Consider the following 18,203-nt stretch of genomic DNA (forward strand, 5'->3'; position numbering starts at 1 on the left):
TGAGTTTCTTGAATACTTCTTTATTCAGACCTCCCTACATCACTTGAATCAGAAGCCACTTTAGCTTAGTTTTCTATTAGGCAAAGTCATGGGCAGAGCCGAGAGCCACGCACAGCACGGCCCTGACCCTCCGCATCATCAGTGCACACTGCACATGAACAGTGCGGATATAATGTATTACGTATCATATTATATATATATATATATATATAATATGTATAAATCTATTTGATTCTTCTCTAGAGATCAAAACAGCTCTGGAAAAAAAAAAACAACAAAATAAAAAAGAGATATTATCAGGCTCCTTTTCTGACATGACTAAAGTGGAATGAGTAATGCCTCAACTTGCTTGAAAAGCATTATCAGAGTGTGATCAAAAATATATGTGGGGGAGAGAATGGGGATGTTTCAGCAAGTGCAGTAAGAATTCTAATCTGGAATGAAGAGTGGGTGTGTTACCATAGAAACATCAAAAGGCCCATGATTTTCGACATTTTTTAGAGTGGTTGAGGGTTGGTCCTTTTGGTTAAAGAACAAACTTGAGATTTATTAGTCTGAACTCATTTTGAGAGGTTTAAAGAATTGAAAGCTTCTATTCGACAGAATCAGTGGAAAAGAGTCAATATTTGTTTCAGAATTCAGATTGAGAGTTTGAGTCAGAACTTGGTTTCTATGAGAAAAAAAAAGCACTTACATTGGGGATTAACATGGCAAAATAGAACCCATGCTTTCATTCTGATAAGTTATTTGATTTGACAGGGAAAAGCAAGAAGGAAAGTTGAATGTAAACGTGACCACAGTTAATTGTGATTTCCAAGCATTTGATTTCTTTTTTCCCCGACTGCATTCATCATCAATCCTTGACATCTCCACATGAAAGCCCTCAGTAGCATAACAAGACAATGGTCCCTATTGGTTTTTCAGCTAGAGGAAGAATGTTCATACATTTCAGGAAAAAACAAACAAACAAACAGAAACATAAGCGACAATGTTGACTACCACCCTTTCATATACAGTACTGTTTATGAATTATTCACAGACACACGCGGAGTATCATGTCAGCACGTCGTTCAGTGGAATAAACCTAAAAATGATTGTGAAACTGAATCTATAAAACAGAAACATTTCCAACCAGAACTTCAATATTTTAAAAGGACAATCAACCAATACCTTGATCATCACACAGCAAAGTCAAAACAGTCCAAGTTCACTCAGAGTGGGTGTACAGCAGAACAAGCGCAGAAGCATTTGAAATGTTTGCTTGATTCTTGGTCAAATCCGTGGTATTTCTTACTTGGGAATGGAAATAGGACAAGCACTACAGTCAGGATGCAACTAACTCCTTGAAAACCCAGTTTGTGAGAACACAGATTTGAAAAGAAAATATGGATCACAACAATATTGTTTTAGTATCATCGTCACAATCATCATCTTCATCATCCTCAACATACTGTCACAACAACCACTCGGAATGGATTGTTTTTGTCAATAAACCCTTTTGTACTCAATGACATCATAATATCATAATCGTAATAATAATAATAAAAAAAAACAAAACAAGCATGGTCGTTAGAAACCCAGAAAGGATATTTAGTTTTGATGGTCTATGGAGAGACAACTGGATTCTTAGTATGTTAGTGTGTCAGATGCTTTCTTTTCATCGAACGGCATTTCCTGTGAACCATTGACAATCTAGCGTTGCAACTGTGCGCTCTAATATTATGGTCTCTCACATTGTTTTCAGACACATCAGTAACCAGCACTACATAACTGTGAGGGTGAAAACATCACACCACACACAGCCACTGTTGCCATTGCATTTTTCTTTACTAAAGAAAGAAAGAAAGAAAAAACGCTTCCATGTTGCATTCATGGATACCTGGCTCATTGACACGAACAGTGAACTCACCCTGCACCCTGAATCTCTCTCTCTCTGTCTCTCTCTCTCTCATAGTATTTGGATGATGCATAAAGTGCTCATTTTCATGACTCCATTTTGAGAAAAAGTGCAGGGTGCACTTCAGCGTAAGAGATGGAAGCCAGTATGACCAATAAAAACCAAATGTCAAAGGTTTTGGTTTGAATCTCAGAGCACTTTGAGACATTCCACAGTAGGGGTAACAACCCTCTTGCTTTTCCTTCTGAATTACTCTGAAGTGACTCGTGCTGACTAGTCAGGATATACAGCAGTGAAGAGGGACCCCTGAGCCTTTAAAGGGTGGCCTACAGTTTCAGTTGTTGTGGGCAATAATGACAGTATGGCCCTTTTGAGCTCACTGGTTGGGCTTAGAGGTGAGTGACAGGTCAGTGGGGCCAATCACACTCTCTAGGGGGGCGGGGGGTGGGGTTGGGGGGCAGAGGTCTGTAAACTGTCGCCGCGTAGACTGAAGCAAGGCTGAATCCAAACGCGCGGGCAGGAGAAAGGCAGTTTGGCTCCACATGGCTGACGTGAAAAAAAAAACCCATGAGACATACATGTGCACAAGATGTGGAATGACGGTGTCATACACACACACACACACTAACAAATACAGAATGTAAATGCAGTAAACATAACTCTATCTGAGAAATGTTAGAATGTGCATTAACACACACACACCTGCACTGCACACACACACACACACACACACACACACACACACACACACACACACACACACACACACACGTACACATGCACAAACATACACGAACACATCAGGCACGTCACAGACATGTCTGTGTGCTCTGTTGAAGAAAACACTTATTTTTCTCCTTATAAATTCTTCACCTTGCCTATAACTCTGATAAATTTCCTATATACATAAATTAACAATAAATATCTGTAATGCGTATATTCATATACCTTGAAATATATATTAAATACTGAAATATACTATATATTTCAAATATATTAATATAATTCCTTCAATCTTTAAACATTTTCAAGAGATATAATCACAGTTTTGTCATCAAACGCTAACACAAAAAGACACAAGTCTCCCTAACAGTCCAGCTGCAGTTCCCCTTTTGAAGGTAACACATTCTTGACTTGGTCATGATGGTGTCCATTGCAATAAGTCTCTCAATCTATTTTGTACAACTTCTAATAGAACAGATTATAAACTTAATTTCACAACAATTTGTTAGTCAGTAGACTGATGAATGACTCTCGGATCTTCTCTCTCTCTATTGGTCCGTAGTGAGAGAGACATGCCACTAGAGGGCACTGTTAGTATCTACAGTGCCTTTTTTTCAAATCTGTACCCATTTTGACCAAATTTCCTCTACCATTCCTTTCCAACATTATTGCAAAGCAGCCATTTTGATCTCCACCATCATGCCAAGTGCTCTTAAGAGGGTCTCCTACTACTGCGTCTGGTCACCTCTTTCTCTGGACATGCAGATGGTGCTGGTTACCTCTCCACTCTCAAAATGGCAAGGGTCCAGTCCAGTGCCTGTTACAATCACTTGTGATGCAGAGTTAATCTACCGGTTATGGTCCTCTACCATGACTAACTGTCTGAGGATGCAGCACCTTGGCACCGGGAGAGAAGCGTCAGGGAATCCAGCCCTGACGTAGAACCCGGACAGGCACCGCAAAATGGCCGCCTGGACACACACAGACACACACTCCAGCCACTAGGGGAGAGAGCTGAGGGCGACCTGATTCTCAGGAGTGACATGTTGTTGTTACGTGTGCATGGTGAGTGGTATGTGTAAATGTGCATGTTGCATATGAGTGTGTGTGTGTGTGTGTATGTGTGTGTGTGTGTGTGTGTTTGTGTGTGTGCAAGAATGTGTGTGAGTGTGTGTGTGTGTATGCGTGTGTGTGTGTGTGTGTGTACTGTCAGGCATGCCTCTGGGGGATCTCTGCAGCTGCCACCATGAGCAGAGACTGTGTGTTGGGGAGCCCGGGGGGAAACCTGCTGGACCTGCTGAGACCATCCTCTCCTCCTCTGAGCATCACCAATGTCACCAGACACCCGTCAGAGAAGGTCAAAGGGGAGCTTTGTTGCCAGGAGTGCAGGCAACAGGATTAAAAAAAAAATGAACACAAACGAATTGCATGCTAAGTTCTCTTCCCACACCCCTTCTTGTCTCTCTGCCTTTCCTTGGGGCGAGACTCTGCCCTGGACATCCGACGTGTCCACCTCCGACGTGAAAGACAAAGAAAAAGAAGGGACTTGGAGACGAGCACGGAGGGGGTGCTGAGAGGAGAGCGTTTCCCCACAGCGTCGAAGAGCAGAAGAAGCCCCACTTCCTGTTGACAACGGGGGGGCTGCTTCCTGATTCGACCCCCAGTCGTCCCCTCCCCACATGGCTTGGCGGGGTTGGGCAGCTCCGTGGACAAAACCCAGTGATGTGCTCTCTCTCGCTCTCTCTCCCTCCCTCCCTCTTTCTCTTCTATCCCTTTTCTCTCCTTTCGCTGGTTTGGTATGCATAGTCATCATACGCCCGTGGGCTGGGGAGGTTGACCTCCTCCTCGCGTCCTCGGTTTGGTATGCATATCAGTGTACAAGCACACACACACACACACACACGGCTCTGCATTGCACACCCTGCCCCTGGTGGCTGACTGGCCGGCTAAAGGCCAGCGTCAGTGATATCGGCTGCGCTTCTCCTCAGCCTCCGAGCTGTAGTCCCGTAGGTTAATGCCCCTCTGAAGGTTCAGCAACGAGTCCTTCATCTGATGACACACACACACACACACACACACACACACACACAGATGGTTAGAAATATTACGCATAAGACCTGTAAAGATCACCCAGACACATCCATTAAAAGTGTGAAGGTTGTGAGTTCTTATTGCCATAGCAATGACACTCTATTTAAAGTGTAAGTGCTCTGAGTGAAGCTGGAGTCACTCATTAATTAACTGCTAATATCAAAGGGTCACGTTATGACAGTGTGCCTAACTGTCATTGATGTTGGGAAAAGGCTCTTTAGGGAAAAGCACTCAGGACCACACTGACACTGGATCAGCCCCTCAGGTCTAATTACTAGGAGAGTGTGGGGAGAGCTGGTGTCGGGCTCTGAGTGCTAAGGGGGCTGGATAGAGGTGGCTGGTTGGGTTTAGGGAGTCACCTGGTCCAGGAGCAGCACTGAGGACTTGATGATCTCTCTCCACTTCTGCAGCTCCGCATCATGGAAGCGCTGCTGCGACTCCAACAGTTGGGCCCACTCCATCTGAGTCTGGGGGAGTTTACTACACACACACGCACACGCACGCACGCATACACACGCACACACACACACAGACACACACACAGACAGACAGAGAGAGAAAATAATAAGAGATATATTTAATTTAAAAATGCATTAAAATTAAGAAAAAATAACACAAAAATAAGAAAATAAATAAAAAGATAATGTGTTATGTGTTGTGAAATAAGACAATGTGTTGTGAAAGGTGATCAACTACAGCCTACCTTTCCTGCAGCCGCAAGCCCTGCCAGGTGGTAAGGCTCTGGGCTGAGTACTCCAGCATCCATAGCTTGTAGAATAGCATCATGTTCAGGAACACCAGAAGCACCAGACTGCAATGACAGAGCAAAGCCACCAGGGGGATCAGTGAGACCTCACTGACACAGGGGGAGATTGTAGGGACACAGTGCACTGATGAGACCAGGGGAGTGAGGACTGGACAAGAGAGGAAAGGACAGGACAGAGAGGGAGGAGCAGAATGAGCTGACTGGTGAAGGGAGAGAGATAGAGAAAGAGAGGAGAGAGAGGGAGAGAGAGAGAGAGAGAGAGGGAGAGAGAGAGAGGAAGAAAGAGAGATGGGGTAAGAAGAAACAGGAGAGAAACAGAGGGAGGGGAGGGGAGAAAAGACAGAGAGAGCGCAGAGACAGGAGAGAGAAAGAGAGAAAGAGAGAGAGAGAGATAGAAAGAGAGCAAGAGAGAGAGCGAGAGGGTTACACTTGGACAGGGTATCAGTTTGCACATAGGCAACTGGGGATGGCATGTGTGGTAATGAAGCAGACTGTGCTGCTGTTATTACAGAAGGCAACTAGAGGGATCCAAACAGGCGGATGACGCACTTCAGCTCAGCTAGTTTGGGTTATCAGTAAAAATGTGTACCTTATACAGATCCTACGGAGAGCCAAGAGAGACAAAAAGAGAAGGGTTACATTTATAACCTGAACTGATGTCCTGAACAGATGACAGACAGGAAATGGTGATACTGACTGACTAAGTCAAGAAATTAAAAGTTGTTTTCCTGAGCAAATTCTACATTTCTACATCTAAAATCTACATTTGCTGAAGTGCACATGCTACATTATTTAGCCACTATAGCATTTAGGACTACAGGCTGTGTGTGTGTGTGTGTGTGTTTGTGTGTTTGTGTGTGTGTGTGTGTGTGTGTGTGTATGTGTGTGTGGTGTCTGTGCATACATGGTTGCTTAACAGTTGTGTATGTGTATCTGTTTTGGGGATATGTGTGTGTTTGCATGAGTATATGTGTGTGTGTGTGTGTGTGTGTGTGTGTGTGTGTGTGTGTGTGTGTGTGTGTACATGCTGGAATGTGCACTCACACAAAGCTGATGATAAGGAGAAGCTTGGACACGCTACAGAGAGCCGAGCCGCTGGAGAGGTGTTCAGGGGGCTGCCTCGTCTGGGTGGAGCCTGGACACAGAGAGGACGAACAAACTCTCTCAACACAAACACTCACAGCAGCATAGCAGAGCAACACAAAGACTCACAGCAGAGCACAGCATAGCAGAACAACACAAACATTCACCACACAACATAAACTCTAACAACACAAACACTCACAGCATAGCAGAACAACACAAACATTCACCACACAACATAAACTCTAACAACACAAACACTCACAGCATAGCAGAAAAACACAAACATTCACCACACAACATAAACTCTAACAACACAAACCCTCACAGCATAGCAGAACAACACAAACATTCACCACACAACATAAACTCTAACAACACAAACACTCACAGCATAGCAGAACAACACAAACATTCACCACACAACATAAACTCTAACAACACAAACACTCACAGCATAGCAGAACAACACAAACATTCACCACACAACATAAACTCATAAACGAGATTCTGCTATGAGTGTGAGTGTGTGTGTGTGTGTGTGTGTGTGTGTGTGTGCCCCTCCTGACCTGCCACGTGTTTGATGCAGTGGATGACCTCCTCGTCGGTCGGCGTTGTGACGGGGCTCAGGGCCTCCTCGATGTGCTGGTTTCGGAGGTGCTGTAAAGGCCTCTTCCTGCGTCGTAGCGTGGAGTTCTTGACCGCCTTGGCTTTTGGCGAGGGACGATGGGAGACAGCCTGCTGCTCTGTCAGCATGACGTCCTCCAGCTTGGCCAACTCCAGCTCTGTGATGTGCACACAGGCATACACACACACACACACACACACACACACACACACACACACACACACACACACATTGTAACCACAGTCAGTGATCTGAAATGGAACAGATTACTGATACTGATGAATACTCTTTGATGTCTGTAGGGCTTGTGAATAGCCACACTGTCAACAACATTTGTTTTCGTGCCTCTGCTTTCAACACAGATAGAAAAGGTTACAGAGGGTCAGTGGAGATGTTTACCGAGAGAGCGGAAGTTCTCATCCAGTCCACTCCAGAAGTTCTTCTCAATGAAGCCCTTCACCAGACCCCAGGGCTGCTTCCGATAGCGGAGCTCAGTGGACACTCTGGGGAGATGGCAGAGACTTGACGGTCAATAGTATGACATTTTCCTAATGCAGTTCTGATAAAAAGTGCTGAAACGATAACTTTATGCAGTAAGAGAGAATGATGCTTGGTTGTCATTGCCTTAAATGTATTAATGTTTATTAATGGTCAATGACAGGTTCCATAAAGTGAAATTATGTCACGATGCGAATAAACAATGTTTTTATCGTTTTGGTTACAACAAATCTAAAACTACAGTAACAGAGTGCTTAACAAACTCCCCCTCTCAGATAACGTCTACTAATGAATCTTACCTCAGACGACACTTGTTCTTGGCCACTCGTGTTAGCATGTAACGGTTGAGCGTGTAGAAGTAGTCGTGGTACGGCACGTCGTGTGTGATCACCTCGGCGTCGATGATGTAGCACTCGCTCTCATGACTGGCCTTGTACAGAGTCTGAGGGGGGGGAAAGACCCCCAGGAGCGAGAGCAGGGCGGGTCAAGGGCAGGGCAAACAATAGAAGAACAGGAAGGAAATGAGGACGTTTCCGACTGCACTTCCTAGAGTTGCTTAGATGTTGCTAAGGTGTTTGTGTCTTATACCTGGAGAGCAGATTAGACCTGTTAACTGTAAATGTAAATGCAGAGTACCACATGTGATGCTGTATCACATACATGTATTGTATATACAGCTCTGGAACTAACTAAGAGACCACTGCACATTTTTCTGATGTGATTCTACGGTTGCTGAGTGACATTCAAATGAGTTGACGCTCATATTCAAATTTGCAGTGGTCTTTTAATTTTGAATATGACCGTCAACACATTTGATAGCCACTCAGCAGCCATTTTCCAAAGATGTATATATGTACATAATGTATATGTATATGCTTATATTACAGGGTTTAAAGTGAAAACAAAAATTGTTTGAACTTTTTTCAGGCCATAAGTCATACGTTGTTCATCTATCTATATAGATAGCACCCCCTTTGCGGTCACGACCTATTGATTTTTAATTACAAAAAGATGCAAACAGCAAAGTAAAGGGAGTATTCACCTTATTCACACGGCGGCCATTGTTTAAACCAAAACGAGGCTACAGGGTACACTTACTATATAATTAATGCCACCTACAGGTGAATGCATAGAACATAACAATCCTATGGTTTGTGTACCCTGTAGCCTCGTTTTAGCCGTCAATGGCCGCCATGTGAATAAGGCGAATTGAGAGTGTTTTTGTGAGAGTGTTACGGTTCTCAAGATATTCACAGAAAACTCTGTTGGTGTACGGTCACTAAATGTACACATAAATTATTGTATTGTATGGCCCCCCATGAATGAAAGTTCATGAAACTTGGCATGCATTCGGAGGGTGTCATAATGATCCTACACTTTTTTGTTTTTAACTAGGTGGCGATACATGAAATGAGTGGTTATGGAATGGGTTGACATGGCCCCTTGAGATCAACATACAAAAAAGGTGGTCCTCCTAAACCCTACGGTTCTCGAGATATTCACAGAAAAATGTGTCTGCCCTACCCTCCTTTCGGGGGGTCCAGTCCAGCGGGGGGGCTACAGATCAAAACAAAAAATGATGGTTCCATGCTATCCACGTGGGGTTACATGCCCACCAAGTTTCGTGTACCCCGGTCTTTCAGTGTCCCAGGAATCTTAGACGGAAATTTGGCCATGCGAAAAAGAAAGAAAAAAATCGCTGCACGGCGGTCATAATAATAGGTCACATCGGGTGGCATAGCAGGCTATCTGTTCAAGTCATAGCGACACCCAAAATGAATGACCTCCCCTGACAAGAGTTTGCAAGAAATTGTCTACATTGATGCACGGAAAGAACACAGCCTACGCCTCTTCTCCGAATTCGCACATAGAGCTCACAATGTATCATATCCAAAAAAGTTAAACGGATTGGCCAACCTCATCAGCTGACTCGATTGTGTCACTATACTTTTACACTATACTAACAACTTTTAGACCGTTAGTCCTCCAGACGTGTTCTTTTTTTTAAGCAAATGAGACAAGCGTGTAGCTACAACATAAACAAAGCGAAACTCATGGCTGACGTATCTTCTTGAGCGGTCACTGATTGAGACACTATTAGGTCCTACGACGGAGAACTTTAATCCTTGAACTTATATACATGTACATGTATATGTTCATGTGTGATGCTATGAATATGCATAGACAAGGTCATATGAATATGTATATGAATGCATGCAGTGATGCAACACAGAGTGCCATATCTGTGTGTGTTTTTGAGAGTACGTCCATGTTGTCTGTTGATGGTTGTGTGTGGGGGTGTAGGGCCTTTACCTGTGTCTCTGTAACAGTGGCTGTCTTAGGGGCCAGTGGGTTGGAGAGGGAGATGGTGTACAAGATCTCTCTTGTCTGGTTTCCAGCGTCCTCTTTCCTCCAGGGGTGATACACCACGTCTGCAAGTGTGTGTGTGTGTGTGTGTGTTAGGAAAGACAGAATGAACAAAACATGAGTCAAATATTTTCATTTAACAATTATTCAATTTATTCAAGCTTTTATCCCAAAGCCACTCAGCTGTCCAGAGTTTTGGTGCATCATGGGAATCAACCCCGTGAGCTCATGAGACCTAATCTCTCTGATCTAATCAGTGGGTCGGCGCATAAACAACCCCAGGGCAAAAAAACTAAACGCTGCTGGGACTGACCGGTGAAACGCCGCTGGTCCATCCAGTCACTCATGAACTGCGACTCGGCGAAGAGGATGTCGTACATCTTGTCCACGCTGAAATTGTACACCTCGTTAATGTACTGCCGGCCGTTCAGGTCATCGTGGAACGCCTGCACTTCTCCTGCTGAGAACATGCAAATGTATCACATACTTGGAGACACACACACACACACACACACTATTGTCTTACTTAGTTCTATTGTCTTGCAATTAAAGTGCTGTCACATAAAAAAATGATTACAGATCATTTTTCATTGTGTTTTATTCTCACCAACAAAGGGCGTTTGTATTACTGAAATCTGATGACAGACTTGTGTGTATGTGTGTATGATCAGTGCATATGTATATGTGTGTGTGTGTGTGTGTGTGTGTGTGTGTGTGTGTGTGTGTGTTGTTTGTGTGTGTGTGTGTGTGTGTGTGTGTGTGTGTGTGTGTGTGTGTGTGTGTGTGTGAGTGAGTGAATGTGAACACAAGTAGTAGGACATGGGCTAAGACTGCAGAGCTATGTGTAGTTATTTGATAGTAAATCAACAGTGTGTGAGGCGTACCTTCATCGTGCGTCTCCGAGGAGTCGCTGAGCTCAGTGGGGAGGTCCTCGTTGTCGTTGAAGTCCAGCGAGGGCGACGGCACGGGCACGGCAGCCCCCATCTCCCCGCCGCTCCTATCGTCGACCAGCACCGGGATTCCGAGCAGCTCTCCGTCCGGCAGACAGTCCGTGTACTCCTCGGGGGCCATGTCGATCTGCACACAGGCCAACAGGGGGCGGCAGTTATAACACTGCCCAGATAACCACATTTACAAGCAGGGATAGAGCACAGGCAATCCAAACACACTCATAGTATACTTTAAGAATGATTTCTCTTAGTTATCGATACTTTACATTGAGTTAAGTAGATATGGTTTCTACAATGCTTCAATACTTCAATCCATTTGAATATTTTTGGAATTCAGAAGAGTAAGTACTTTTGTCACTCTGCAGTACAGGTCTGACTAACTGCCATCTTTTTTCCTCTAAAATGGCTGCTACTGTTGAGGTGTTGGTGGGTTGAGGGCTGAACTCACTGAGAGGGCTGCCTCGTTGCTGCTGGTGTTGGAAGGGTGGAGGGCACTGTTGGAGAGGGACTTCTTGTGCGTAGGTAAGGGGCTGCCGTCGGCCTTGGCCTCCCCGCTGCTCTTGGATGAGTTGTCATTGCTGATCTCGTTCTCCTCGGCTGGGATCTCCTCACAATACCTGTAGACCATCACAGAAGGGCATAAATCATCTGTGTGTGTTTCAGGGATGGAAATATTTTGTCCACTGTGGCTGGTGGATTCCAAAATCTACCAGCCACCCAACTTTTTCACCAGCCACTAGAGATATAGTATGAAAATGTGATATTGTGTATATAATAACATAAATGATTACGGTTATCAGCATTATTGCGCTACGATTAATGTGTGCTGAATTTTTCTCTAAACCTACCACCAATGTTGGACAGAACTCAAAACTGGCCTGTCCTCCATGCACATACCATAGTGTCATAAAAGTGGTGTGGCTCCTCTAAGATAATCCTTTGGCCTGAGTTCTGGAGCTATCCAACTTGATCTAACTATACTGTGTAGCCTACATCATCTAATTTTAATATTTGCAGATATCTAGGCTATATTTAAGATTTATTTTCTATATGGCTGGTTATGAAATCATGCATTGACCAATTTAAGCACAGTTCAGTTTTAAGAAACTTTTAAGAAACTTAAGAAAAAATTTATTTTGTGAAAATAAATCATTAAGGCTACATTGACAGACTCTTAACCATGAGCTGTATATTATCTGATTTTAATATTTATAGATATCTGGGCAATGTAGGCACAGCTCAGTTTTAAGAAATGTTTAAAGCCCAAAAATTGGTCTGCTGTTTATTCTGATATATGGTTTGTCATGTGTTGCGTGAGGAGTTTGTGAGATATTCCACCGAGATGATTGAGTGTGGAGATGGGCACAGAGAATAATGATTAGGCTACATTTCTTGAAAATTGTAAGTTATTTTTTATCACGAACAGTTTATCACAGCAAATAGCGGCTAACTAGCACCATTTAAAAGCTAAGAAAAGGCTCTTTCATGTGATATCTGTGTTATGAGTACTTCTCCAGTAGTTCAACAGAGAAGAATGGGTGAATTTGGATGCACTTTTTGTGTCTATTGTAGTGTCAAAATGGGAAGTGCTGCGGAGACTGCGGCTCACTGGTAGTTATTATATAGGTAACTTCAAATCAGCGTGATTGTGTGTGTGTGTGTGTGTGTGTGTGTGTGTGTGTGTGTGTGTGTGTGTGTGTGTGTGTGTGTGTGTGTGTGTGTGTGTGTGTGTGTGTGTGTGTGTGTGTTTGGGTGTCGTGTGTGTGTGTGTGTGTGTGTGTGTGTGTGTGTGTGTGTGTGTGTGTGTGTGTGTGTGTGTGTGTGTGTGTGTGTGTGTGTCTTGTGCGTGTGTGTGTGTGTGTGTGTGTGCGTGTGTGTGTGTGTGTGTGTGTGTGTGTTTGGGTGTGTGTGTGTGTGTGTGTGTGTGTGTGTGTGTGTGTGTGTGTGTGTGTGTGTGTGTGTGTGTGTGTGTGTGTGCGTGTGTGTGTGTGTGTGTGTGTGTGTGTGTGTGTGTTTGGGTGGTATGTTTCTGAAAGTGTGAATACAAGGAACTTTATCTGATGCGATTCTCTATAATGCAAGAGGAAACTATTATTATCATCATGAGAACTTCCTGTTACACAGTCATAAAATTACTGTAGCACAGCTGTGTTGCTACTGTAGATGTCCTCACCCCATGGTGTTGAAGTCGTTGTCAGGAGGAACGTAGTCCTCATCATCACTGGTGAGGCCAAGCTCGTTGCCATAGCACTGATGGACAAAGTGCCACAGCTCTTTGGGACAGAGGGGCTACAAGGAGGAGACATAGAGTGACCATTAAAATGAAGTTTCAAGCCACCAAAGTCTTTATTAACATTAATATGACTTATTTCAACTGACAAAACTTAATAAAACTCTGACTTCATAAAACTCCTTTAGTCTGCTCTTGGGAGTCGCTGTTCTCTCACCTTCTCCAGCAGGGCATTCTGCCAGAGCCTGAACATCATCATGTAGGTCCTGTCCCGTGCCCCAAACGAGGTGAAAAAGTGCTGCGGACGACAAAGATGGAGGTCAGGCGGGGAGAGGAGGGGGGAACCCAGAGTACAGAAGTGCGTAGTGCACTGAAGGCAGGTATGTCACTGTGGAGAAATGGAGAAATGGTCGGCATCACGACAGGGACGCACAGAGGAGCCTTACCTTCTCAGTGTCCGTGCACACCTGAACGGCATTGGGGATCAAACGCGCCGTCTTCTCCTTTGTCATGGAGCAAACGTCCTTAAGACGCACTGTCAGCTACACACGCACACAAACACACACACACACACACACACACACACACACACACACACACATGGTTACACACAATACTACACACTTGGAAAGTAAATAAAACCTGTGGTTCATCTGTTGTTTGACATTTGACATTAGACATGTCTTGTAGAGTAGACAAGGTTAAGACACGGGGATAAGGGTCGTGAGAAGCCGTACCAGTGTCTCCCAGCGAAAGATGTTACTATAGAAACAGATCCAGTTTTCCGAGAGGTAGAGTCGACCCTGCAGCAGAATGTCACGCTGCAGAGCACAGGAGTAGTCTACAAGACACACACACACATCCAGACATAGAAAGAGAGAGAGAGAGAGAGAGAGAGAGAGAATTATAAATTCACTAAATTCACCGTTGCCTGTGAATAATTATCAACACATTTCTACAATGTAAGAGATTGAGTGTATAGATAAGTTAACTCAAGCAGCACAGTTTAGACATCTTTCTTAGGAGTGGAAATTTACTAATTCAGGCAGCCTCTCCCCAGCCTTTGCTCCTGCCCCTCTGGTGCCTTACCCACGATGAGCCGCTCGGTGTCGGGCAGCTGTTTGAAGAGCTTCCTGAAGTCCTCATTACGCTGTTTATACGTAGGGCTCAAGACCTGTTAGAGAGGGACAGAGAGGTACTGAGAAACAGGACAGGCAAATATATATATATCTGACCTGGTCCACACTGGACACCATCCCTACTGCCCTCTTTTGACCGTTTCGGCCGTAATCTCTCAGGCACACATACGCACATGCACACAGTCACCGCTGTAAGCGTTCTAATGGAGATGTAGTGTCTGTCCACCTGTGGTGAGCCCCTCAGGAGGAACGGACTGGCTTGCTTGGGTAACGTTAGTACATGCAGCAAACGGCAGAGTGGACTGCAAACAGCAAGGGCAGGCAACAGGCAGGCGAACAAACAAACAATCAAACAAACAAATGAATAAATAAATGAACTCCAGGGTAAATGGGGGGGAAATCCCCCAAGGGTCAAATTTGATCCCTACAAATGTGGTCTCGTAGAGGTGCCTGGCATGTTGCTAGACATCAGCAATGCAGTTCTCCACATTCCAAAGCCCCATTCAGCACACATGCCATTTAAAAACGGCTCGCACATGGCAGCCCAGTATGGACTGAAGTCGGCCCAGATCTGGCCCTCATCTGGCCTCCCCATAGAGTATGTGCCACTGCATTTATATCCGGGTATTACCCAATGTGCTTTGTAAGGGTATTTGATACGTTGCCATAATATGTATTCCAGAGACAACAGCAAATACATATTCCATACTCCACATTCATATATATAGTAACGTTATATGTAAACAAGAATGAAGATCAAAATCATTGAAATTTTCCTCAACCAAACACATCCATCTGATGAGGAAGTAAGTGGCAGATGACTAACACTGCAACTGTCTGTTGCCAAAGTGCTGTAACCATGCAACACAAACAATGACTTCATGGTGGTCGATAATAGCCCTGACAAACACCAAGATTTGGACGTTTTCTTTGCATATGATAACTGATATGACTGAACCTAAACTAAAAGTAACTGAAGGAGATAGAAGCTGCACTCTTCCCACTTCCTTCCCGTTTACCCTCCTCTTCCTCCTCCTTCTCCCATCACAAACAAACTCACGGCTGGGATGTCGTCATCGTCGTCGTACAACTGCTGGTTCCGATCCGCAGGGTCCACTTGATACGTGGTCCAGAGCCACTCTTCGCCCCACACCGAACCCTGTGGAAGCCACCCTGCCAGGGCTTCGTCCAGCTCGAGCAGGGCCTCCCAGTCCGATAGCGAGTCCTGTGGTGGGTCCATTGCCCCAAGGAAGCACTTCTCCTCCTCTTCCTCTTCTTCCTCCACTGCACTGGGGCTGATAAGAGCTGAGCTGCTCCTGCTGCTGCTGCGGAACAGGGATGTGTGGAAGCCTCCCACTGCTGACCCGGAGCTCTGTGCTGTGCGTGTGTCTGAGACAGCAGATACTGTCAGTTTGAATGTTGGAGCCTGCTGACTACAGCCTCATGATCCCTGCCTCTCTCTCTCTCTCTCACCACCACCCCCCCCCCCCCACACACACACACACCCTCACTGGAGAGGAGTTGTCCGGCCAATGCCCTTTAGTAACCCCTCCTGACAGATCCTTTATTATTGAGGCGTCTGTTTTTCCTTGCCTGCTCCTCTCTCTCAGTCTCTCTCTCTCTCTCACTCTCTTTCTCTCCTTTCTGCTGGGGAGTTGTATGATCCTCCACAGAGCCCTTCAGTTCAGTTCAGCACACAGCCTGCCCCCCCCACCACAGGGTGATGAGGTGAATGAATTACAAGCGCAGAGGTGAGAGAGTAGCGGAAAAACCCTCAGTCACATCTCGACACAAACAAGTGCCTTAATCGCTGTGCGACCCTCCGGTGCCTGAGATGGCTCGCTCTCCACATGCTTCCCAGGTCAGGAATGCAGAGCGCTGGGAAGAGTTTGGACGACCTGACGTTCTTTAGTCCTGGGGGTCTTCTCTCCGCCCCACTCTGTGTGGGCTGACTTTTTGTCAGGGTTGTATGATTCTCGCTTTGGCAGGAGGAGGGAAAAGCTTCGTGAGGGAAAAATAACATCTGTGGTGTTTCCCCAGAAAGTTGTTTGGCAATCCAGATATCACTTAACTCCTCTTTATCTAGCCATTGATTTTAGATTCACACACCCACTTGTTCAGTGAGAATGTTTATGCTATGTTCAAGTCTAAGCCTTATCTATTTTCTCCACACCCTTAACCATACACGGTACACCCATCAGAAAAGCCCAATGGCAGATTATTACACAGACCAGCTGACCAGCATATCACATAAACTAATTAAGTTATTGTATGCCATTATGGCAGACCAATAACACCAAACAAATAGAGTTTTTGGCCACAGCGCTGTCAAGCAAAGGTCACTGCATTTCAGGAAAAGTAACAACAACACAAAGTCAGGAAGTCTGTATGCCTGGATATGAAATGCTTTCATAAAGGCTTATGTTACTGCCCAGCATGGTGAACACGGCAATCCTGACTATTTTCATTCGTAGTTCCCCATTGGTGGAACAACTACCGGGGGGGGGGTGTCCATTACTATCCTCAAGAAGCTCTTGAAGACCCAACTCTTCTGAGAGTCTGTTTTCTCCTAACACATCTAACACCCCAATACACCATAGCATACACTTACCAGGCACTTCCTTTCTTCTATCTCTCTACCACTATCTCCTTCAACCAGGGTTGTAGTGGTAAAATAAGACGTGGGTAAACTATGAATTCTGTGATTACGCGGTAAGGTGAACTGTGCCATGCGGTATTGGATTTTTGAAAAAGGCATTCAGAACATGTTTGATGATGGTGGAGGTTATTGTCCATGGAATGTGAATGCAATCACTAGTATCTATCTATCTTTCTATCTATCTATCATCTGGCAAATAAGCACATGGCAAAGACCATACTTTCAACACAGCAATTGCACAGCTTTAATGTTCCATGAAAAACCTGTTTGATCAAAGGAACAACATGCTTGCCTCATCACTGGAGGAAGGCTTCAGGGGGACTAAAGGAGGCTTTATTGCAACATGCTCAGGAAGGGCCTCTTTAACTCAGTACAATAGGTGCCTGTGTCAGTGCGGTCGAAACATGTCTCACTGTGACATGGACGAGACGTGATGAAGGGGTTATACATTAACCACTTCAGCAAACACCGAGAGACGCTGGTGACTGGCACCGCCACTCAAAGGGTGGGGCTGCTCATCACCTGTGCAAATGGTGACAGTGACAACCAAAGTGTGTGTGCGTATGTGTGAGTGCGTATGTGTGAGTGTGTGTGTGTTTGAGTATGTGTGTGTGTAATGAGGTGCTTGTTTGGATGTCATGGTATGCATATACAGTAGGTGTGTGACTAAGGAAGTCTGATTCCTTTCCACAGGCTTCCTCATCAGCTTCCTCATCAGCATTTAATAGCACTTTTATCTTAATATGCATTCAGCAGTGAGGTCACGGAGGTCCAGTACGGTGGCATTTGGACTGCGTGGAGAGATTCTCCAATCTAACCAAGTGTGTCTTGTCTTCAGGGTTAACAGGGGAATGAGGGAGGTGGGGGTGTGAAATCACAACAGCCTCCTCATAGAGAATGAGTGTCCCCACACTAGGGTTATTCTTCTGTGTGTGTGTATGTGTGTGCGTGTGTGTGTGTGTTTGTGTTTGTGTGTGTGTGTCTCTCTCTTTCTCTCTCTCTCTCTATGTGTGTGTGTTTGTTTATCTCTCTTTCTCTCTCTCTCTCTCTCTCTGATTTAATTTATGTGTGTGTGTGTGTGTGTGTGTGTGTGTGTTTGTGTGTCTCTCTCTCTCTCTATGTGTGTGTGTGTGTTAGTTTGCATGGAGGGGCCACTGCTCTTGGGCCCTCGC

At 44.9% G+C, this 18,203-nt stretch overlaps 1 protein-coding gene across 15 annotated transcripts in view; it reads right to left on the reverse strand.

Moving 5' to 3' along the window:
• gramd1bb (GRAM domain containing 1Bb) overlaps nucleotides 1-18,203 on the reverse strand; it is a 124,596-nt gene continuing 106,393 nt past the window's right edge. For 11 of the 15 annotated variants that reach the window (XM_048265342.1, XM_048265341.1, XM_048265345.1 and 8 more), the window contains 17 exons: nucleotides 14,323-14,407; nucleotides 13,971-14,074; nucleotides 13,680-13,775; nucleotides 13,451-13,531; nucleotides 13,177-13,292; nucleotides 11,452-11,620; nucleotides 10,938-11,166; nucleotides 10,367-10,513; nucleotides 10,000-10,118; nucleotides 7,986-8,128; nucleotides 7,588-7,691; nucleotides 7,130-7,345; nucleotides 6,522-6,612; nucleotides 6,067-6,078; nucleotides 5,415-5,522; nucleotides 5,071-5,191; nucleotides 1-4,669 (listed from right to left, as the gene is read on the reverse strand). In XM_048265342.1, coding sequence (XP_048121299.1) covers nucleotides 4,580-4,669; nucleotides 5,071-5,191; nucleotides 5,415-5,522; nucleotides 6,067-6,078; nucleotides 6,522-6,612; nucleotides 7,130-7,345; nucleotides 7,588-7,691; nucleotides 7,986-8,128; nucleotides 10,000-10,118; nucleotides 10,367-10,513; nucleotides 10,938-11,166; nucleotides 11,452-11,620; nucleotides 13,177-13,292; nucleotides 13,451-13,531; nucleotides 13,680-13,775; nucleotides 13,971-14,074; nucleotides 14,323-14,407 — 2,031 coding nt within the window. In that variant the 3' untranslated portion in view covers nucleotides 1-4,579. Of the gene's footprint in view, nucleotides 4,670-5,070; nucleotides 5,192-5,414; nucleotides 5,523-6,066; nucleotides 6,079-6,521; nucleotides 6,613-7,129; nucleotides 7,346-7,587; nucleotides 7,692-7,985; nucleotides 8,129-9,999; nucleotides 10,119-10,366; nucleotides 10,514-10,937; nucleotides 11,167-11,451; nucleotides 11,621-13,176; nucleotides 13,293-13,450; nucleotides 13,532-13,679; nucleotides 13,776-13,970; nucleotides 14,075-14,322; nucleotides 14,408-15,432; nucleotides 18,025-18,203 lie in introns of those variants that run through there. The other 4 variants (XM_048265338.1, XM_048265337.1, XM_048265346.1 and 1 more) reach the window with 3 other exon arrangements.

The sequence above is a fragment of the Alosa alosa genome, chromosome 15 (assembly GCF_017589495.1).
Source record: "Alosa alosa isolate M-15738 ecotype Scorff River chromosome 15, AALO_Geno_1.1, whole genome shotgun sequence".
In the NCBI taxonomy this organism is placed as follows: domain Eukaryota; kingdom Metazoa; phylum Chordata; class Actinopteri; order Clupeiformes; family Clupeidae; genus Alosa; species Alosa alosa.